Source organism: Antechinus flavipes, chromosome 2 (genome assembly GCF_016432865.1).
Source record: "Antechinus flavipes isolate AdamAnt ecotype Samford, QLD, Australia chromosome 2, AdamAnt_v2, whole genome shotgun sequence".
Taxonomy (NCBI): Eukaryota; Metazoa; Chordata; class Mammalia; order Dasyuromorphia; family Dasyuridae; genus Antechinus; species Antechinus flavipes.
Window position 1 is genome coordinate 230,154,518 of NC_067399.1, and position 22,760 is coordinate 230,177,277.

Below are 22,760 nucleotides of genomic sequence, written 5' to 3' on the forward strand. Positions count from 1 at the left end.
TCCAGCGTGCCCCCAGCCAGCGACGAGAACCGCCCATTCCATTGTCAACGTACATGTAAATTTCTTCCCGAATAGGGAGGACGTAGGATTCTGCGCAGGCTCAGTCGTTTCTGAGAAGGGCGCCTGGGAAAGGTGAGGGTAGAGCAACAGTGCGCATGTCGGGCTTTCTGCCTGTAGCTGTGTGAGGAGTTGCCTAGGAGAGGTCCTAGGCGGGAAGCGCCTGCGCGATGCTTTGTTGCGCAGGCGCGCTAGGCGGCTGGGCCGTCAGTGATGGCAGGTGTTTGGGCCAGGCAATTGCGGTTTGCGATGTGGCATTGGGCGCTGCTGTTCTTGCTCTGCTTGGCCTTATCTTCAGTGCAGGGGCTTTACTTTCATATCGGAGAGACGGAAAAACGCTGCTTCATCGAGGAAATCCCGGACGAGACCATGGTTATCGGTTAGCACTGGGTGGGGGGCAGTTCTTCACATTCTACTCCTGCATCGGCCCAGATTCTGATCCCGACTCTGACCTCTGACCTTCTGGAGCCGAAAGAAACCAACCCTTGGCACTGCCCCTGCCCGGGACCGGATCTCTTTAATATCCCCCTATTCCTGTCTCCAGCCCAGAATTGGGTTGGTTGCAGCCTCCTTCTGGCCCCCAAACTCGCTTCCTTGGGGCTACCCTGGAATGTTAACTTGGTCCCAGAAGGGGTCCTTTTTCTAGGCTCACCTATAATCCGTGGAAACCCCGGCCATCTTCCCATCCCCAGCCATCTGGTAGCATTCAGCCCCAGTGGGACAAGTGTCCTGGGGGACTGCTGCTAGGTGTGTTGTGACAGGGAACTCATCTGCCCTGCAGGGAATTACCGCACCCAGCTATGGGATAAGCAGACGGAGACCTTCCTGCCTTCCACCCCAGGACTGGGGATGCATGTGGAAGTGAAGGATCCAGATGGAAAGGTGAGATCCACTTGGAAGTCTTCTTGCAGGACTTTTTTTTTTTTTAATCACCTGGCTCTCTGTCTTCGAAATCTGTACCTTATATCTGAAATCTTAGAATCCTTAGCTCCCTTCAACTGCTCCTTACAAGCTTCATTTAAATCATTGGATTTAACTTTTTTTTCTGTCGTGCATCTCTTTGGCAGGCTGATGAAGCTTATAGCCCCTTGTCAGAATAATGTTTTTAAAGTAGAAACTATGTAGGATTTAAAAAGGGACTAAATTATATTGAACACAGTTATCAAAACATTAACAAAAAAACAAATCTTGTTAAGATTATTCTCTAGCTTAACTACTTTTTTCAGTCTTCCTATAGATATTTATTAATTTCCCCATTTGTTAGTCTCTGAAATTACTTTCCATGTACTTTATTTCTATACCTGATATTCCCCCTCCTAAAGAAAACTTAAGCTCTTCAAGGGCAGGAATTTTGTTTTAAAATCTTTAAAGTATGTGCCACTGTGTCTGATATGCAATAGGCACTTAGCAAGTAATTGATTCATTAAATTGGTTTTGAGCCAAACCAAGGATAGCTTCCTTATAGAGCTCTCCATATCATAAACTGAACATTTGTATGGCAGAGAGCAGACATTAATAATTGGCCTCCCTAGATCACTCCTGGCTTCAGAAATTTGAGTTAGTTCTGTTTAGTTTGAAAATTTTAAAATTATTTACTGCATGCTGTTCTACAGCAGGAATTGCAAAGATGGGTAAGACATGACTTCTGTTTGCCTGGAGCCTAAGACTAGTTAGGAAAGATATGATAAATATGCAACTATAATTTAATAATGTTACATGCCATAAGTGAGAGACAAATGAAATACTATGGAGTTCAGAAGAAGGAGAAGATTATATCTTAGAGGTTAGAGTTATCAGAAGAGGCTGTTTTTAAGACATAACATTTGAGATGGGCCTTAAAGGATAGTTTAGATTTTCGTAGTTGAATGTAGGAAGAAAGACATTTCAGTTGGAAAGTAAGCTAGAGTAAAGGCATTGAGGGAAGAATAACACTTTTTCCAAGAAGAACAGATAATCCAGTTTGACAGGATTGTGGTAGGAGTAGTAGGACATAAATTCAGTTGGGACCAGGTTGAAAAGGCCATGGATATTTGTACTTTATTAGATCTGTAGTGGGAAGCCATTTAAGGGCTTTGAGCCACTGGTGTGAAATGAGTAGAGTTATGGGAGGGAATAAGGATGGTAGAGGCTGATTGGGTTGGGTTTTCATTGTTTGAGTCTTTTACAGGTGGTGTTATCACGGCAGTATGGTTCAGAAGGCAGATTCACCTTCACCTCCCATACACCAGGTGACCACCAGATCTGCCTGCACTCCAATTCTACTCGAATGACCATCTTTGCGGGCGGCAAACTAGTAAGAGAATCTGCCCTCTTTGAAGAATTACTCATTCCCCCAGATCTGTTCCTTTCTGAGTTAAAGATGGGGGCTGCTGTTATCTCTATCTATGATATAAGGCTAATGAGAGAAACATTAAAGAGGTTGAAAAAACTTCCTATCCAGGAGTTAATGTGTTTCTAATACATATGGTAATTTTTTTTTTTTTTTTAACGTACTCACTGGGACTGTTTTTAATGTCTAGGGTTAGCAAATCTTTAGAGACTGCACATACATTCAGTGAGACATTATGATTTGGAGATCAGAATGGTTTGGTCTGCCTAGATTCCTAATTCTGACATATTATGTATGTTTGTTTTTTACCTAGAGGGTACATCTAGATATACAGGTTGGCGAGCATACCAACAACTACCCTGAAATTGCTGCTAAGGATAAATTAACAGAATTACAACTCCGTGCCCGCCAGTTGCTTGATCAAGTGGAACAGATCCAAAAAGAACAGAACTACCAGCGGGTAAGGGCAGTGGCTTGTCCTGGATGAAACCTGATTTCTTCCTATACCAGCCAGAACCTGAGCTTGTGTTTTTTCTGAGACTAGGGAATTCAGAACATGTTAGGAAGCAGCATTCTAGTGTGAGATAGCATGGCATAGTGGGAAGAGTACAGGGCTTGGTGTCAGAAGACCAGAATTTGAGTTCAGGCTCCTAACACTTCTAGTTTTGTGACTGGGAAAAAGTGAGCCTGTTTGCGCATTTGTAAAATGAGGAAAATATTTCTACTACTTAAGGTTTTTTGTGAGGAAGGAGCTTTTAGACTGTAAAGTGTTATATAAATGTGATTATGATGATGATGATTATTACTATTGTGCAAAGCCAGACTTTCTATAATGTGATAAGAGCAGTAACTGTGGGTCTTCTTTGGGGCCCAATTTTGAACTAATAATGTTGCCATTGCAACTAGAAGACCTCTGGAACTACAGTGCAGGAATATTATAGCAGGAAATTGCAGTGAGGGAGGAAGCAAAAGGCAATAATTAGTATGTTATGGTGGGAAGAGCCCTAAAAATCCCTAAATTCTCTTAAGTGCTGAGTTTCTATAAGGGCTGATCCTAATTAGGTGTATCAACTTTGGCAAGTCTTATTATACTTTTGACCCCACTTTCCTCATTTTACAAATAAGGGAACTGGTGAAGATGATTACTGAGTTATCTTTCAGGTTTAAAAAACAAAACTCTGCAGGATTTTTCACATAGAGAAATAATTGTATTTCCTGGAACAGAATTAATGATATAGAAGGGAGGAACCATGTTGTCTTAATCTTATAAATCACATTCCTTATGGCTATAAATGTGTGTCTTATGTCTTTAACAGTATCGTGAGGAGCGATTTCGTATGACCAGTGAGAGCACCAACCAGAGAGTGCTGTGGTGGTCCATTGCGCAGACTGTCATCCTTATTCTCACTGGCATCTGGCAGATGCGACACCTCAAGAGTTTCTTTGAGGCCAAAAAGCTGGTGTAAAGTTCTTTCCTGTACAACCTTTTCCTTTCATCCCATTTACTTGGTACTTTCCCTCTATCACACCCTGGCTACTTGGATTTTGGATGAAAAAAAAAATTGAGATTATATGCTCCTTTAGTTTGATGGCAGTCACACTAATGGGGCTGAGGTTAGTAGCCACTGGACTACAGAGAAACTATCCCCATCTTCCCCAACGAAGATCATAGGATACTGGTCAAAGCATACACACAGCTCTTTCATATTTGTCAAAGAGCTTGAGCTAATCAGGACATAGCCTTGATTTCATGACCTACCTTTTTCCATGTCCAGGCATCTCTCCTAAGCCTTTGATTAAGTAAATGAGCAAAGGCCACTCACCTGCTCCCTTAATTTCTGATTTTATTTTATTGTGCCTATATAATGTGTTACTGAAGTAGCACAGATAGGACACCCTAGCTTCACCACTATCCAGTTATTTCTGGCTTCACTGAGATGATCTCTGACTATAAACAAGGGGGCAGGTCTTAGATACCAAGGGATTGAAATTTTTTTACATAACATATTTTTTGATATCTTTATTTTAACCTTGATATCTGAAATGTCACTGCCAATAAAAGTGATTGAAAAGGCCAATGCAGAATTGACAGTCTTCAGCATTTTTTAATTAACTACTGTGGCAACTCTCAGACTTTTCAATGAAAGTTCAAGAAGGTAGGGACCCAAGCAGACATTTCAACTTATTGTTACTAAGGCCTTATCTGTTAAATCATGCACAGACCCTTTGGATACTTTTGATTCCCCTGTGGATATTAAAGGGATGTGAAGTTAAGAAGCTATAGAGTGATCAGTTGGAGGCAGTCATTTTTTTTCCCTTCTCTCTCTCCCACAGAGCTGCTAACTGTTAAATTTTATTTAAGATGCAGTAAATATTTTCTCAATGGGTCCCAGGTTCAGTTCTTTGTATGGGTTTTCCAGTGAAATAAAACCTGTTCTGGTAACTTGTGCTGTATGAGATGAAATAAAAGTTCTTTCTAGACCAGAAACCAAGCAGAATCATAGAGTATAGGAAACTTGATATGAAATATTCCCAAGGATGACCTGAAGCTGATCTTACAAAATCAGCTTGAAGGGTGCTCATTTAGGCAGGAAAGAAAGACCTGTGTCCTGATGTGTTTCCAAGTATTTTACAAATGTGTTATAGATTTTCAAAGATTGTAAAATGAAATATGCTATTAAACATTCAGATATTTTCCCAGGGTTTTTTAAGCCCTGGCCCAATAGTTGCTCTTCTACCCTGATTTTTTTTTTTTTTTTTTTGCTTCCTTAATCTGTTTTGTTCATAAACCTCTACATCACACTTTTTTCATGATCCAGCAACTGCTCTATCTGGAGTCTAGTTGACTTGTTTTCGCTGTGACTTAACGCTATCTTTCACCATTGTCCTTCATCTTCATTGCAGCTATCTTTCTAGCTTCTGAGACTGATTTAGAAAGAATGGCTGGGGCTAAAATATTTTTTTCATCTCAGGTAGTTATTTCCATTTATTTAGCTCCCTCATCTCCAAATCTAGTTGCCTTAGATTGGCCCAGCCCATCTGTTTTGCCATGCTATCTGTTGCTGTTAGAAATTAGTGCCGCAGCCCATCTCCATATTCCCATCATCCTCATAGCATTACAATTCTAGAAGACCAATGCAATAATAGATATACCATTGAATAGTATTTAGGGTTTACAAAATGTCAGGAGTGTGGAGTTCAAATTCTTCCTTAGATGCTTACTAACTATATGATCCTGAGCAAATCATTTAATCTCTGATGGCCTCAGTTTCCTCAATTATCATATGCTAATACTTAAAGAATTGTTGTATCAAATGAGATAATATTTATAAAATGCTTGGCACAGTGCCTAGAACATAATAGGTGCTTAATAAGTGCTTCTTTCCTTCTTTCCTATGGAAGTATCAGTTCTCCCAGGTACATTTGTTTTCTAAAAATTGCAGCTAGATAGGAGAAAGTAGTGCATTGCTCCTTCCTTGGTTGCATTAGTTGACTGGGGAAAAAGTGAAAGTTAACAAATTAGAAGAATAAATTTGAAAATATCTTTTACATCTGTGGATAGGTAATCATAAAATGAACGGTTTGTAAAATTTTAAGTTTTTACACAAAACCAATGTAATAATTAGAAGGAAAACAGATAACTGGGAGAAAACTTTTGCCATAAGTGTCTCTTTTAAATCTTCTAATTTCCAAAATATCTGGGGAACTGCTGCAAATGTAAAAGTATGAAAACCATTCCCCAACTGATAGTCATAAGATATGAATAAGTAGTTTTCAGGGAAAGAAATTAAGGGTATCAACAGCTATGTGAAGAAAATGTTCCAAAACAATAAGTACAAATTAAAGCATCTCTGAAGTTCCACCTCCCACTGATAGGCAAAGTAAACAAACAAAAAAAGACAAATTTGCTGAAGGAGCTACTTAATATTGGTGAAATTGTGAATTGGTCAGGCCCTTCTGAAAACAATCTGGAATTATGATGCCCCAAAAGCCATCAAACTGCAGACCCTTTAATAATGCTACTAGGTTTATGTCCTATGGTGGCAAACAATTGGGAGGTGGGAGGTGGCAGCATCAATTGGAAATTGGGAACTGACAAAATTGTGGTGTATGAGTAATGGGATACTACTATGTTGTAAGAAATTAAGGGGAACAGTTTTCAAAGAAACTTGGGAAGATTTTGTATGAAATAGTACAGAGTGAAGTGAGCAGAACCAGGAGAACAATTTTTATATTAATAACATTGTAAATAACTTTGAAAGATTTGACTCTAATCAATGCAATGACCTAACATGCTACTACCCCTTTCCTGGCAAAAAGTTTTACGCTCAGAATGCATTTTGAGATCTATTTTTTGGTATATGACCAAAGAAGAAATTTGTTTTGATTATGCATGTTTGTTTATAAGGTTTTTGTTTTTCTTTTTCAATGGGGTTGGGAAAAAGACAAAGTGTGGGGTTAATTGAAAAAAATTTATAAAAAGTGGAGGCTGGGGAGTTAGTGCAAATGGGTGAGGAAAGAATGATATCTGTCCACAGCTTTTGGACTATGGTTAATAAACACTTTAGGAAGGAGTAGCTAGAAAACAGAAGGGCAGAGGAGAGTAATGGTATCAGTTTGGGAGGTCAGTGTGGTGGTGGTGTAAGTAGCTTAAAGAGTTCAGGCTCTGCAGTCAAGCCTTTAGGTCAAATTCTAACTCAGATTCTTTGAGCCAGTCATTTAAAATCACTTTGGCCCTCAGTTTCTTACCAGACTTCAGGAAATTAGTAATGTATTGGGAACAGACTCTTGGTAATAGCATGACATTGCAGGCACTGGACTTGGCGTCACAGGACTTGGATTTAAGTGAAGCTGCTGCATAATTGGAAAATGGGAGTTCTCTTTCACCTCCAAGTCTGTGATATATACTATGCTATAATACTGTATATAGTATTATGATACGATTATGTAGTGCTTTTAGGTTTGCTTTACAAATATCTCATTTTGCCCCTACAGCAATCTGGGAAGTAGGTGGTATAGTCGATAGAGTGTCGAGCTTGGAGTCAGGAAAACCTGGGTTCAGATTCAGCCTTCGATGTTTACGAGCTGTGTGACGCAATTCACAACCTCAGTTTGGCTCAGTTAGCACTTAACCTCCCAGAGTTGTTGAGAGGATCAAATGAGCTAATAATTGTAAAGAACTTAGCACAGTGCATGGCACATCGTAATCATACATAAATTTGTTACCTATTATGATTTTACAGATAAGAAAACGGGTAAACAACAATTAAATGACTTTCTCGGGGCAATGCACCTATTTCGCCTCTAAAGCTAGATACGAATTCGGATCTGATAGCCCTTTGTGAGTTGAGGGGACTTCTCTTTTCTCACGCTAAAAGCCCAGCGCAAATCGCCTTTTTCTAGAGGAACTTCGATCAGCTCCAGTAAGCAACAGAAATCGGATTGGTCCCTAGCAAATTGCGTTCTTCCGGGACTGAGGCTACTCTCCCCAATCTGATTGGGCAGTGCTTTGGTCCCGCCCGCACTTTAGCCAAGACTTCCTTCCGCGCGTGCGTGTTGTCATTTCGTGGCAGTATGGCGGATTCCGAAGTTTTGGGCTTTGAGCACATGGGTCTAGACCCACGGCTCCTGCAGGTACTGGGGCTCATTGCGGGGGGGGGGGGCAGTCGAGTGACAGAGTCGTGGGACAAGTGTTACTCATTCCTCCTCCGCTCCTGGATTTAGCTTCCCTCTCTTTCCCTCCTTGACGCGAGCCTCGGAGTGCTCCATCTGAAGCCATCAGGCCGAGGCGCCGACTCGGCCCGGCCTTCTGCACCCTCCTGTTCCGGTGCCCTCTTCTCTTCCTTCCCTACCGTTCACTGCTCTGTCCTCCTCCAGGCCATCGCAGAGCAGGGCTGGGCTCGGCCCACGCTCATCCAAGAGAAGGCCATTCCACTGGCGCTGGAGGGGAAGGACCTGCTGGCACGGGCCCGCACCGGTTCAGGGAAGACCGCGGCTTATGCCATTCCCCTGTTGCAACATCTGCTTCATAGGAAAGCGGTATGACAATCGGGGCCCTTGGGGTGAGGAGGGCCGAGGAAAGAAATTCTCCAATGAGATGTAGTTAAAGGAATGTTCTCATGCTACCTGAGCCCCATTTCTTACTGCAGGTATGACCCTGGGCAAGGTAGTGAATTTCACCCGTGCCTCAGTTTCCTCTTCTGTAAAACGAGGGGGTTGTCTACATGGCCTCTTAGAGCCCTTTCAGCTCTAAATCTATGATCCTAAAGGCTCACAGAGATAAAAAAAAGATTGGGCCTCACCCGGTCACAGTAATTACAAGCATGTGGTGATAATTGTTTGAAAATCCAAGACCTGCTTTTAAGTTTAGTCTGCATTTTTAACGATTTTCAAGTTAAACACGTGGCAAAACAAATCAAGTTCTGATTTGTAGCTTGTGGGTTTCAGGGGTATTAATGCCCTGGTTGGGAGTTTAACCATCAGTTATGCCAGTTTAAGCTGGCTCCAGCATACCCTCAGCAAACCTCTTTCATGGGACTTTATGCCAGTGATCCATGGGTTCTCTTCGGAAGGCAAAAGCTATGTTCTTTTCTTTTAGATATGAACTAGAATTAAGCCAAGCCAAGGGTAACCCAGTTGTGTGACTGAAGGGAACTGGTTCTGTATAATCTACAGTCTGATTGTGAATTGGAGATCAGGTTGCTTTTGGAGGGGACATTTTTGTAGGGAATGTGGCCACTATAATTGAAGGTCAGTACAAGGAAGCAATGAAAGTGAACGATATAGTTTGATTTGGTTGGTTAAGTTCCTTGATGTGTGCTCTTACAGACAGGACCGGTGATAGAACAGGCTGTTCGTGGCCTTGTTCTTGTACCCACCAAAGAGTTGGCGCGGCAGGCGCAGACCATGATCCGTCAGCTGACAGCATATTGTGCCCGGGATGTTCGTGTGGTTGATGTGTCGGCTTCAGAGGACTTTGCTTTCCAAAGGTGGGTCAAAGGAATACAGTTAGAAGAAAATCATCTAGAAGTAAAGGATTAAGAATAGTGATGGAGTGCTTGCTTTTTCTAGTTATATTTTAATTTCCTTTGGTTTTGTATATTTTGCATATATTCTTCTCTGATGCTTAAGTTTTTATCTTCCTGTAGGCCCTTGCTAATGGAGAAACCAGATGTGGTAGTAGGCACACCTTCACGAGTGCTAAGTCATCTATTGCAGGGAAACTTGAACTTGCGTGATTCCTTGGAGCTGCTTGTAATGGATGAGGCTGACCTGCTTTTTTCTTTTGGCTTTGAAGAAGAGCTTAAAACCCTTCTTTGGTAGGAGGAGGGGATTATTGTATTTTGGGAAGAAGGGCTTTGGGTGGAGAATAGGGATGAGATTGCTTTACTGTGTGGCCTTGCAGGCTGCAGTGTAGGTGTGAAGGTTTGAATGCCCAGGATGGAAGCTAACTGTTCTGTGTTCTTCTGCAGTCATCTGCCTCGGATATACCAGGCCTTTCTCATGTCTGCTACTTTTAATGAAGATGTTCAGGCCCTCAAGGAACTTGTATTGCATAATCCGGTGAGGCATAATGGAGGGAGAGTTTGAATTGGAAAAAGCAGTGACAATTCTCCCCAAGTCCCTAACCTGCCATCCTGAACATTTCCTTCAAGGGGAAAGTAAAGCCTATTGAAATGGTTCCCATCAGGTTTTTCTGACTCCAGGCCCAGCAGTCTTATCGACTGTGTCACCCATAGGAATATCACTTACTTCCCAAGATTGCTATGGGGGCAAAATGAGATATTTGTAAAGCAAACCTTAAAGCACTACGTAATAGTAACTATTATATCATAGACCTAGAGGTGAAAGAGAACTCGGAAACTCTACATCCCCCTATTTTTCATCTTTTTTCAGCATGGGCCCTCCCCTGTCACAATAATCAGCAATCAGTACTAGTTCAGCTCTACCCCAGCTCCGTTGTAAATATAGTTGTGTACCAACTTTTAGTTGTGTGCCTATCAGCAAGCCACTTAACCTCATTTAGCTCAGTTTCTTAATCAATGAAATGGGCATACCTCACAGTGATTTCAAGTGTAACTACTACTTCACTTGGTGATTTCATCAGCTCATATTTAATTGCCATCTCTGTGCTGATGATTCTTAAATCTACTTATCTTGTCCCAGTCTCTCTGCTGTCTGAAATCTCCAGCTGCCTTTGAGATGTCTTAAAGTTATTTTCCAATAGACATCTTAAACTTAATATGTTTAAAATGGGACTCATTTATCTTTTCTCCTAAATCCTCCTTCCCTTCTATCCTCTGAATCCTTTAGTCCTGCAATGTAGAAGTTATTCTGTATTCCTCACTGTCTACTTCCCTCACGACCCCAAACCTTTCCTTCCTCCCCCTCCCTCCCCCTTGCTTTTTAATTTGTTGCCAAGGCCTGTTTTCACTATTGCAACATCTCTCAAATGTGCTGCCTCCTCTTCTTGCTACCATTCTAGTATTATCCTTCACGTCATGCTTGGATTATTGCAGTAATTTTCTTCAAGTCTCTTCCCCATTCCAGTATAGCCTCCATTCAGCCACTAAAGTGATTTTCTTAAAGTGCAGATCTGATTTTGTCCACCCCCACTCCAGTAAACTCCAGTGACATCTTATTGTCTTTACGAGCAAATACAAAATGTCCCTCCTCCCTTCCTTTAAGTACCAATTACAGTCCTACCTTCTACAGAAAAACCCTCCTCAGCCCCTTTTAATTTTTATGCCTTCCCTCTATTATTTCCTGTTTCATCTCCATATATAGCTTGGTTTTTCTATATTTGTTTGCCTGTTGTCTTGTTCCTTAAATTATAAACTGCTTGAGAGTAGGGATTGTGTTTTGCCTCATTATATAATCACTTCTTGCTTAAGGAAAGTAGATCGTTTTGCAGACCTCCCTCTTCTCTAGAAGCTTGTTCCTAGGGTTCTTAGGCCTGAGTAACAGAGCAGTTTCACTGGCTGAAGCAGAAGATCCCTGGTTTGGGGCTGCATCTGTGCTGCAGCCACTGCTGCTGACTTTTGGGAGTCAATTTGTGTAATTTATTTGTAAATGTATATAAAGGGAGAACTATCTATTATCAGTGCTTAGCACAATGACTGGAACATCTTAGGTGCTTATGATCGATAGATGCTTGTAAAAAATTATGCAAAATTTAAAGCACTGTACATCATCATCATCTTCTAGTCAAAAATTAAGACAGTGGAGGAGGAATTTCAATATTCTTTCTGTACATCGAATTAAAGGGCTTCTACATATTGATTGGGAAATTTCTGTGCTAGTATTTGTCTCTTGTCTTTCTTACCTGACCCTTTTGACCTTACTCTGTCTCCTCTGTAGGTAACTCTGAAGTTGCAGGAATCCCAGCTTCCAGGGCCAGATCAGCTGCAGCAGTTCCAAGTGGTCTGTGAGACTGAAGAAGATAAATTCCTGTTACTCTATGCCCTGCTAAAGCTATCTTTGTTGAGGGGCAAGTCCCTACTCTTCGTTAATACCTTAGAACGTAGTTACCGCCTTCGACTTTTCCTGGAGCAGTTCAGCATTCCTGCCTGTGTGCTCAATGGAGAGCTGCCTCTGCGTTCCAGGTTTAGAGAACTTGTGATTTGGTGCAAGATGGTAGAATTTGAGGGAGTGGAGTCATATACCTGGAACTTCAAGGAACTTTTTTGGGGAGGTTAAGTGCAAAGTTTGGAGTTGATGAAAAGCCAGCTGCCAGGTACTACGAACGGACCTGACATCTTGTCTTTGGCTGCAGGTGCCACATCATCTCACAGTTCAACCAAGGTTTCTACGATTGTGTCATTGCAACTGATGAGGAAGTGCTGGGGGCTCCTGTTAAGGGCAAGCGTCAGGGCCAAGGATCCAAAGGAGAGAGGTGATGGAACTCCCTAACCTTCCTTAGTTTTCTACTCCCTTCGTCCTGTCATTTCTATCTTTTGGAAGAATGCTAAACTCTAGAGTTCATGGAATGGGAGTGAGGGCTAGTTTTTTTTTCCTTGACTTTTTGTAAGCTTTCTAAGTGTTTGCTTTGAATATGTGAATGTTATTTTGGTCTTTGGCTCTAGGATAGGGAGGAAGTGATGTAAATTGGGTTGACAACCTAAGAAAAAAATAGGAAAGGAAAGATTTGAACCAGATTTGAGGCAGCCAGTTGCTAAAGAATGTCATCCATTTTCAAATGGGTGACATTCAAACAGTGGACTAACGTGATGCGTCTTCTGAAGGAGCAGGATCAAGGTTTCATTTTAAAGATTTTCTTCACAGGTCTGCTGATACAGAATCAGGTGTGGCACGTGGCATTGACTTCCACAATGTTACGGCTGTGCTCAATTTTGATCTCCCGCCTTCCCCTGAGGCCTACATTCATCGAGCTGGCAGGTAGATACAGTGTCAGGTTGTGTGCAGAAGCCTTGAGGTGAAGGGGATTGTGGCCTAAATGCATCTTCTTTTCACAGGACTGCACGAGCCAACAACCCAGGAACAGCTTTGACCTTTGTCCTGCCCACAGAACGCCCCCAACTAAAAGAAATTGAAGAGGCCCTTGGGGGAGGTAAAAGCTGGATCTCTTGCAGGTTCTTCTCATCCTCACCTTAAAAGAAGTAGAATCAACCTAACACAGAAAGGGAAAGAAATATATAGAGAAGTCAGGATAGCCATAATTTAAAAAATTTGTGAACAGAAAGAAGCTAGTGGGAAATTTAGAATGGAATTGCAATGCTGAGAGACAGCCTGGAGAAGAAGAAAAGTATAGAAAAGGATACTCTTTGTGTGTGTTTCTGTCTCTCTCTCCAGACCTATGATTAGTTTATGATTGGTTTAAGAAGCTAGGAAACTCCATCTGCCAGTGCAGTGAGCAATCCTCCTGTAACTTTGGCTTATAGATTTGCTTGCATCATACTCACCCTGGGTATGGTCAGCTGATATATAATGGTCTGTGCCTACAGTATCAACTCCTTCCTGGGCACAAGGACGAGACCTCAAACAGCCTGTTCTGCCACTGGTCTTTCCTGTAATAGCATGTCAAAGACCTTAAGGAGCCAACCCATACCAAACTCTTCCCTTCTTCTCTTTCTTATACTACCTCCAGTCAGTTAAATGACTTGACCAGAGTCACAAACAGTATGTATCAGAGGAAAGTCTTGGAACACAAGTGGTCCAGAATCTGAAGCTAGTTCTCCATATACTTCAGCATGGTGACTATCTGTAGGAGTAGTATGCCGAATTTTTTTTTTTTTTTTTTTTTGGTGGGGGGAGCCTCAGAAAGGGTTGGGCAGATTTTGAAAAAGAGTTAAGATCCAAGAATGCATTATCTCTCAATTTTTCATATCTAAGAAGTGTTGGTAAGTGTATCAGCACCAGAATTTGTTGGACATTTACTATATACAGCACATAGGGCTAAATGTTAGAATTACAAAGAGAGAGTTTTAAGATAAGGACCCTTCCTTCAAGGATCTAGTTGAGTGAATGGAGCAGCTACCTATTTAACAAAAGCTAAATAGCAATATTGAAAGTATTTGGATGAATGAATACACCCAAATACTGCTGGAGTTCAGAGGAGAGCTAAGGATTTGGGGGAAAGTAGGTAGCACCAAAAAAGTACGGAGAAATGCCTTTTTATTCTCTATTGGCTGCCCTGTTCCCATTACATGTTAAAAGTCTTTTAGCTATTGTAGGATCTTACATGTTCTTCTGTCCACAGAGAGTGCAGAGTCCATGTTTCTTCCCTACCAATTTCGAATGGAGGAGATTGAGGGTTTCCGATACCGTTGCCGGGTGAGCTGGGGGCATTCTGAACAGCTCTGGGAGTTGAGAGTGCCAGGCTTTAGGTACAAGGGATAACAGTGGGTTCAGTACTGGGGCAATTATCTTATCTACATCCCTAACCAGCATGTTCTCCTCCCTTGCTCAGGATGCCATGCGTTCTGTGACAAAACAAGCCATTCGGGAAGCAAGACTGAAGGAAATCAAAGAGGAACTTCTGCACTCAGAGAAGCTCAAGGTAAGGAAGAGTGGGTCACGTTTGGGGATGGAGAGCAAGGGCAAGGAGATGAGGTCTGGCAGTGTTCTTGTGGTAAGGAGTGGACATCTGTGCTACAGAATGGACTTTGGGTATTATTTGGGGCTCAGTGGGGCCTTATGAGTCAAGGGCCTTAAGAGGAGTAATGTGACATCTGCCATGGAGGATAAGACAGGTTGGAAGAATCAGACTTTGGTTTGTTTGAACTGTGTGTATTTGTTATAAGGTGGGAGGAGAGCTGATTATACGTAAAAAGTACTCTTATTACTAATAATAAATAATATTATACTTATAATGCTACTTATAAGTAGTATTATCAGTAAATATAACATGCTTATTATAATAATAATAAATATGTAAGTAGTTATTACTACTTTCCCCTCTTCCCCCAAAAAGAACATGAATAAAAAACTTTTTTTTTTTAAATGGAAGAAAACAGTGCAGAAAATGACACCCAAGTGCAACAGTCTTATTGATGCCTTGGTAAATTTAATATTCATATACTTAAGCTATACATAAACTCAGTTTCTTAAATAATCCACTTTCCTTTCTTTACATTTTGAAATGCTTATTAGCTGATACTTAAGTTTCCAATAAAAGAGAACTAAAAAAAAAAAAAAAAGACTTCCATGATAATCCCTCTTTTCTTTGTTCCAGACTTACTTTGAGGATAACCCTAGGGACTTACAGCTCTTGCGACATGACCGGCCCCTGCACCCTGCAGTGGTGAAGCCTCATCTTGGTCATGTTCCTGACTATTTGGGTAAGACTTGCTTAGGTTATTGATACAGCCAATGAAAACCATGAGCTAATGAAGTGGGGGATGGAAACTTCTTAGGGTGGGGGGATAATGTCCCTGGCAGATAGCAGGGGAGAGGACTTTGGATCAGAAAGGTAGCCAACAAGTACTTATCAAATGTCCTCTTTTCCCGTTGGGGAAATATCTTTAAAAATACAAGAAAGAGTCCACATTCAGGCTTCATATGTTTAACTAGGGAAACAGAACTAACACTTATGAAACTTTGGGGAATAATTGATATTAACTAGCATTTTATATTTGATCCTATAGTCAGTAAGGGATGATTTGCTGGGTAGAAGAAGGAAGAATTTATTTGGAAATGAAGATGGCATAAAAGCAAAGCTATGCAAAAATTGTTTAAAGGGAAAAAAAAGTTCTTGGTTCTGAGTCCAACTCTAAACTCAATAGCTTTGTGGTCTTGGGCTTTATCCATGAACCACAATTTCCTCATCTGTAGCATGAGAATATTGTGCTAGACAGTCTCTGAGAATCCTTCCAGTTTTTGAATTTAAAAATCTGGCTAGCAAGCATTGGGAAATTTGAAATTTGACTTCTTGAGATCAGACCTAAAGATAGAGATTTAGGAGCCAGTCAACTAGTAAACATTTAGTAATTACCTACTTCAGATGAAAGAGAAAGATTGAAAAGAATCAATAAAATAGATCAAAATAAAGAACACTGAATTCAATTTTTGGACATGTTGCATTTGAGATGCCTATTGGACACTCAGTTTTAAATATTCAGACAGATGAAAAGAGACCAGGGAGAGTATTGCATTTTTAGATTTGGAAGTTGTCTACATAGAGATGATAATGAAATTTATGGGAGCTAATAAGTTCACTCAGTAAAAGAGTAAAGAGAGAAAGGAAAAAAGGCCAGTTGTCAATAAGTTTACTCACTATGAGAATGTAAAGAGAGAAAAGAACGGAGCCCAATTGTCCTTTTGGACAAATGGGAAAACTGAGAGACACCAGCTGACTTGTCATTGATAGATCTCAGAATAGGCATCTGGGCTCCTGCTCCGGAGTTGGCCTCTCACTCCTCCATCTCTACTCCCTTTACCTTGAGAAAAAGGAGAATCAAAGATGCAATTAGACTCGCAGGAGGGAGGATGTGGCAGCATTAACAGGGAATGGACCTGCTACCTCTTATTTTCTTTCTGGGTTCTTTGCCAAGGAAAAGGATCTTTTGGGAAGGACAGAACACAAGTAACTAAAGAAACTTGATACTCAAGATAGTTAGATCAAAAAAGTAGACTCAAAAAAAAATTTGAGAGCATACTTCCTCAGTGCCCTTGATGAGTTCTGGGCAGCAAATGTTATTGCTGTCAGTGAACTTTGAAAGACCATAGAGTATTTTTAATTCCCGTACATTAAGTTTTATTTAACTATCCTTTGCTGCAAAACAATCCTTTGGTTATAAAAGGTCTTCGTGTTAATAAATTCTTATCCAGTATTCAGAACCAAAAAGAGAATGGCGAATGAGGGGAGATCGTGTAGGATTGAAGAAAGGCAAATATTTTCCTGATTGTCAAAGACGACGAGAGAGTGGAATCTATAAACTATGTGGTTTTTTTGACTTAGCAAATTTGACTTCCTGGCAGAATTCTAGAGCATAAGACAAAAAGTGAAGTAGATTGGAAAAGATCTGCAGGTAGACATAAGAGAAATTTCCATAAGATAGAGCTGTTTCCAGAAGTAATGGTTTCCCCTTCCTTTGGAAAACCCAGTCATTGAATAAAGATTTATTCTGTACCTACTGTGGTACTGTGTTAAGGGCTGGGGATATAAAGAAATGAAGAAGATAGTCCCTGCCTTCTAGAGGCTCACCTTGTGCTGGGGCTAAGACTACGGGAAAGGGGAAGCTGAAAAGGAGTGGGTGCAGGGTTCTTACCAGGAATGTGATAAAGTCTTGCTGCTGTTGGGAAATGATGAGGTGGCTACACTAAGCCCTTTCCTTAAATGGAAAATCTGGGAGAAGCTCTTCCTAGGGCAGTTAGAGTTTCCTCAATGTTATCAGCCTGTTGGTTGCGTGTTTAAGAAGATAACTTCCTGGAGAGGGCAGAGACTGTCCCACGCACTTTCTGTATCTCCAGTACCTGGCACATTAATAGTGGCATAGTAAAATACTTAATTGATTGGTAATGGAGAAGGAATTCTTGTTCAGTTCCAGGATGTCCCTTTGTGGTTCCTTCAATGATTCCCAACCCCAGTATTCTTTCTAGAATATGTTGGGAAATGAACAAGAAGGATGAGCCAGGTCAGGATGGTTCTGTGATCTTTTCCCAGCTATGTTTTGTCACTTGAGAAGAGGAATGGAAAAAGTAGAAGTTATGGGAGGAAGGTCGAAGAGAATTAGGGCAATGATCAGTGGTCACTTGTTATATCTGGAATGATCAGGAAATTAGGGTGGGGGACACACATCTTAAGTCCATAGGGCCTGAGGGCTGCCCTTGTAGCAGTCTCGGGTGCAGATTGCTAAAAGTCTGTTTTTCTTTATTCCCTAGTCCCTCCCACACTTCGTGGCATTGCCCGTCCTCACAGCAGACGGAAGCGGAACAGACCCTTCACCTCTCATAGGAAATTGAAGGTATCTCCCCTTCATGAGTTTTGATTAGCGAATACCGTCCTGGAATATTGACTGTTTCACTTTACTTGCTGTTTTCCCTGCAGGGGCCATGTAATGGGAGCAGAGAAAAGAGGCTTTAGCACTGCCTCAGGCTCAGAAGGCTGGAAAAAACCTGGTGGTGGGTGGGTTGTGTGGGCCATGAACTTGTGACTAGATATTGTCAGGGTACCAGAGAATAGGGACTTGGATTTTTAAAAAAATCCTTCTCCCCCTAATTTTTTTTTCTTTGTTTCCTCACAAGAAAATAGTGAATACAGTGACAGGAAAAGGGGAGAGGAGGGAGGGAAGGGAATTGAAAAGTAGAATGGGGATAGTGTACAGAGGAGTGGAGGGGAAGCAGCTAGTGAGAGAGAAGCTCAAGGGCCCCTCCTCATTTGTAAAACAGGCCACTCAAACGAAATGATCCTGAGGCCTCCCTAGCTCTGCTAGCCTTTGTGACAGTGAATTGCTTCTCTTGCCTTGCATCCTTTGGAATGAAGTTTTAAAAATTCCTACCAAGGGGACTCATCACTCTTCTGCCAGACAGAGAATGATTGCCTGTAATACTTTCTTTCTTCCACAGGCTCCAAAAACACAGAACCCCCTTCGAAGCTTCAAGTACACCAGGAAGAAGCCAGGGACCCCTGCCGCTTCGGCCAAGTGCTCCTGAGGTAGTCTGCCCAGTGCTGGGCCTGAGTGCCACACGTTGCTTCCATCCCTTGGGAGCTGGTTGGCCCTGTGCTATGAAGTGACTGTTGGACGCAGTGTGGGATCTGCTAGAGAGACTACGCTCCCAAGGGCCCGATAGAGAAGGCTGCCAGCCTCTCCTCTTACTGCCTTGGAAGGTTCTGCCTCCTGGTTGCAGCCCGCTCTACCTCCTCCTCTGCCAGCAGGGGTCGCCATGCATAGGCTTAGAGAGCTGCAAGGAACCCTCCCCTTCTTCCCCCTCCCCCCACCTGCCCTTGAACTTCACTGAACTATGGGACTCTGTAAATGAGTGGAATGAAATACACCCTGATTCTTCATACTTAATACTGCATTGACTCCTGCTTATACCTAAGCATCTCTGCTCCCCAAGACTGACAACAAATTATGCTCTTCCCCCAACCCTCAGACTCACTGCCCAAGACCACATGTCCCAGTCTCAGGTGTGGAGCTATGTTTTCTGGGTCTACACAAATTTCTTGCCCATTTTCAGACCTGGGTTTTACTCACACCTGATTAGGAAGCTGATTCTCCCAAGAACTATATTTCTTATCATTCAAGAATGCTACTCTGTCTTTTGCTACCCATGGAGAAGTTTCCATTGCAATTGAAATGTGGCAGCCTTATTGTTCTTATTTAAGTTTTCTTTATGAGGGGGGGAAAGTGGTCTTTATGAAGAACTAGCTTTAGAGTCAGAATTCAAATCCCAGCTCGGCCATTTTATGAAGGATTGGCCTTGGCAAGGAATTTAACTTTTCTGGCTTCAGATTCCTTCTCTCTAAAACAGGTTGGATTAGATGGTCTCCAAGGTCTGGTCTGTCTCTAAAATCTCTAAAAATACCTGAGAATGGAATGTTTTCTTGGTAAAAGGTCCTCTGCTTGTGCCTCCCAGTAGCAGTAAACCCCCTAGCTCTTTCTCCAGCAATCTTAAGAGGAGATGTCAGTTATGGGGGAAAGCTTCCTTTGGAGATAAAAAGGGTTATTCTGTGGGGCAGGGTGCTATCTCAGTGATGACTCAGCAAAGCCACCACAGCCACTCACTCATTACAGAACTATATTCTCCTAGGCTTATCAGGTATTACAAGGCCCGGTAGGAACTATTAAGTTAACTTTTAGGAAGATGGGAACATGAGGAAAATGCATGGATTAGTGGGGACAGTGACCTAGAAGATAAAGATCAGATTTAGATACAGTCAGGAATGATCAAACTGACAGAGATAATCTCAAAGCCTTTGGTCTGTAGAGGTGGTCAAAGTGCCCTGCTTCAAGCTACATTTCCTATTAACTTTATTATTGGAAGGAAATAGAAAAAGATGCCCTGGGGCCTTAGTGGAGACTGAATAGGACTGAGGCATATCCTGAAGAAAGAATAGAAAGGGCAGCTGGGGACAGCAATATTTATCTAGACTTTGGAAAAGTACAATTGTGAGGTAGAAGAGGTAAAAGACCTGACCCTTCACAGTGAGTTGACACGATTTAGTCACACTTAATTCAATAAATAGTTAGTTATTAAGCATCTGCATTAGCTCTTTGTGAACCTCTGAGGTACTTAGGCTGTGGATTTTAATAGGACATTTTCACAGGGCACTATTGTAAGTGATGGAAGTACAGAGATGGAAATGAGTCCTTTCCCTCAAAGAACTTAGATTCTTCTGCAGCACTAAAGCATCCTCCTACATAAGTATATGCAAACTAATTTCCTGGGGGAGGAAGCCATGACCACAGAAAAAGGATTCAGATTTTGAAAACAGGATTCTGTTCACTCTCAGATCTCTGGATCTTGGGAAGAGAAATTCATTCCTTTGGTAAAAAGGAGATGGGGGTGAGTTTCAGTGGTACTGAAGGGATAGGGGAGGATGATCACCTTCTCTAGTAGGTGTCACCTGAGCTGTGCTTTGGACGGATCTAAGGAATCCAAGAGAGCAACATGTGCAGCCTATGCAAAGGCAAGGAGACAGAATGTTGGGTAAAAGGAAGAGTATGTTGCTAGCAGACTTCTGGGAGGCAGTAAAAATGGAGTGGGAGTTGCTGCTGCGAACAAGGCTATTCTTTGTCCTGAGAGCTCACTGTTAGGCCTCTGCCAGGTCAACATTGAAGACAAAAATGTTTTGTTGGGTCAGCTAAGTGGCACAGTAGATAGAGCACCAGCCCTGAAGTCAGGAGGACCTGAGTTCAAATGTGATCTCTGACACAACACAATGTTATGTTGGGTCAGCTAAGTGGCACAGTAGATAGAGCACCAGCCCTGAAGTCAGGAGGACCTGAGTTCAAATGTGATCTCTGACACAACACTTGCTGGCTGTGTGACCCTGGGCAAGTCACTTGACCCCAACTGCCTCAAAAAAAAAAGGTGCTGAAAAACAGCAAAAATATATAAAAATGTACATGCTAAAATATTCATTATGTGAACTTGTTTTGGTAGCAAAAAACCTGTAACAAAGTTAGGTGCCTAGAGATTGGAAAATGGCTTAACAAATTTATACAAATATACTGGAAAATTAACTGTGCCTTAAGAAACAACCATGACTGAAAACCTCCATAAACTGACAGTATAGTAAGTAGGAAAACTAGATGTCACTAGAAATAGTGACAATAACAATTTAAGTGGAGAAAATAACTAAACCAAATCTGATGTGTTAAGTATAGGCTTAAGTAATGAAAAAATGAATCTCAGAGGAAAAAGTGGCCTTTGCCAAAGCCAATCGCCAATCCCTCTGTGTCCATATTCCCAATTCGCTCTATTTCTTCTCTAATAGTGAATCAACAAGCATTTATTAGATGCCTAATGTGTTAGTCTCACTTTATTCTCTGGGCCCACTCTGTTGATTTTCTGGAAAAAAAAAAATTGAACATTCTATCATTGAGGCTATTTTATTTTTTCCTTAGCCAAACTAACCTATGCTTTTTATTTTTTAGTAAATTTATTTTTAATACACATTACTTTATGAATTATGTTGGGAGGGAAAAACCATGGGGGAGAGAGAAAAAAAGAAGTGAATGTAGCATGTATTAATTTACATTCAGTCTCCTTAGTTCTTTTTTTGGATGCCCATGGCATTTTCTGACCAAAGTCTATTGGATTTGCTTAAGAACCAAGCCTTTTATACTTGGTCTTTGAACATTCTTCTTATTGTGTACAATGTATTCCTGGTTCTGCTTTTTATTTTTTTTTTAATAACTTTTTATTGACGGAACACATGTGCATGGGTAATTTTTTACATTATCCCTTGTACTCACTTCTGTTCCAACTTTTTCCCTTCCCTCTCTCCACCCCCTCCCCTAGATGGCAGGCAGTCTTATATATGTTAAATATGTTACAGTGTATCCTTAAATACAATATGTGTATTACCGGTTCTGCTTGTTTCGCTCAGCATCAGTTCGTGTGAATCTTTCCAGGCCTTTCTAAAATCAGCTTGTTCATTTTTTTTAATAGAACAATAATGTTCTATTATTTTCATATACCATGACTTGTTCATCTATTCCTCAATTGTCAGGCATCTACTCAATTTCCAATTCTTTGCTACCACAAAAAGCTGCTGTTGCACGAGGGTCCTTTTCCCTCTAAGATTTCTTTGGGATACAGACCCAGTAATGGCACTGTTGAGTCAAAGGTTCTGCAGTTTTATAGCCCTTTGGGCACAGTTCCAGATTGCTCTCCAGAAGGGTTGGATCATTTCACAACTCCACCAACAATGCATTAGAGTCCCAGATTTCCCACATCCTCTCTAATGTTTAATGTTTTTTCCTGTCATCTTAGATGTGAAAAGTGGTACCTTAGAGTAGCTTATGTTTTTTATATTTGTACTCTTTTTTTATTCTTCAATTCCTTATAATATAACTTAATTTGTTTTCAATGAACAAATATGTATAATCAAACTAAACAGATTCCTAAATTGACTGTCCAAAAATAAAAAACTACTTTTTCTAGTGACATTTTATGTCTTCTTTGTAGCATGTGATACCTTTGACCATCCCTAGGCAGTCTTTTTTTTTTTTATTTTTATTTTTATTTTTTTTTTTATGAGGCTATTAGGATTAAGTGACTTGTCCAGGATCACAGCTAATAAGCATTTAGTGTCTGAGGCTGGATTTGAACTCAGATCCTCCTGACTTCAGGGTCTGTATTCTGTTCACTCTGCCATCTAGCTGCTCCTTACGTGGGCACTTAGCTATACTTTTTGGTGATACCTTCTTCTAGTTCTCTTCTATCTTATTGACTGGTCATT

General features: G+C 41.2%; 2 protein-coding genes across 3 annotated transcripts; both read left to right on the forward strand.

Moving 5' to 3' along the window:
- Positions 1-234: 234 nt before the first annotated feature.
- On the forward strand, positions 235-5,111 carry TMED4 (transmembrane p24 trafficking protein 4). The gene is made up of 5 exons (XM_051976441.1): positions 235-436; positions 839-939; positions 2,225-2,350; positions 2,700-2,846; positions 3,703-5,111. The coding sequence occupies exons 1-5, from the start codon at positions 271-273 to the stop codon at positions 3,850-3,852; spliced, it is 690 nt and encodes a 229-aa protein (XP_051832401.1). The 5' UTR covers positions 235-270; the 3' UTR covers positions 3,853-5,111.
- Positions 5,112-7,474: 2,363 nt separating this feature from the next.
- DDX56 (DEAD-box helicase 56) lies at positions 7,475-21,978 on the forward strand. Of its 2 annotated transcripts, XM_051976440.1 has the most exons (14): positions 7,915-8,020; positions 8,264-8,425; positions 9,215-9,375; positions 9,535-9,705; positions 9,859-9,949; positions 11,747-11,991; positions 12,162-12,281; positions 12,671-12,784; positions 12,862-12,956; positions 14,106-14,179; positions 14,316-14,405; positions 15,081-15,186; positions 17,729-17,811; positions 18,413-21,978. In XM_051976440.1, exons 1-14 carry the CDS (start codon positions 7,961-7,963, stop codon positions 18,497-18,499), a joined length of 1,659 nt encoding a protein of 552 aa, XP_051832400.1. In that variant the 5' UTR covers positions 7,915-7,960; the 3' UTR covers positions 18,500-21,978. The 2 variants fall into 2 exon arrangements, 1 of the variants encoding a protein (XP_051832400.1); XR_007950473.1 differs by lacking the exons at positions 17,729-17,811; positions 18,413-21,978 and having other exon boundaries at positions 7,475-8,020; positions 14,106-14,232; positions 15,081-15,178.
- Positions 21,979-22,760: the final 782 nt, after the last annotated feature.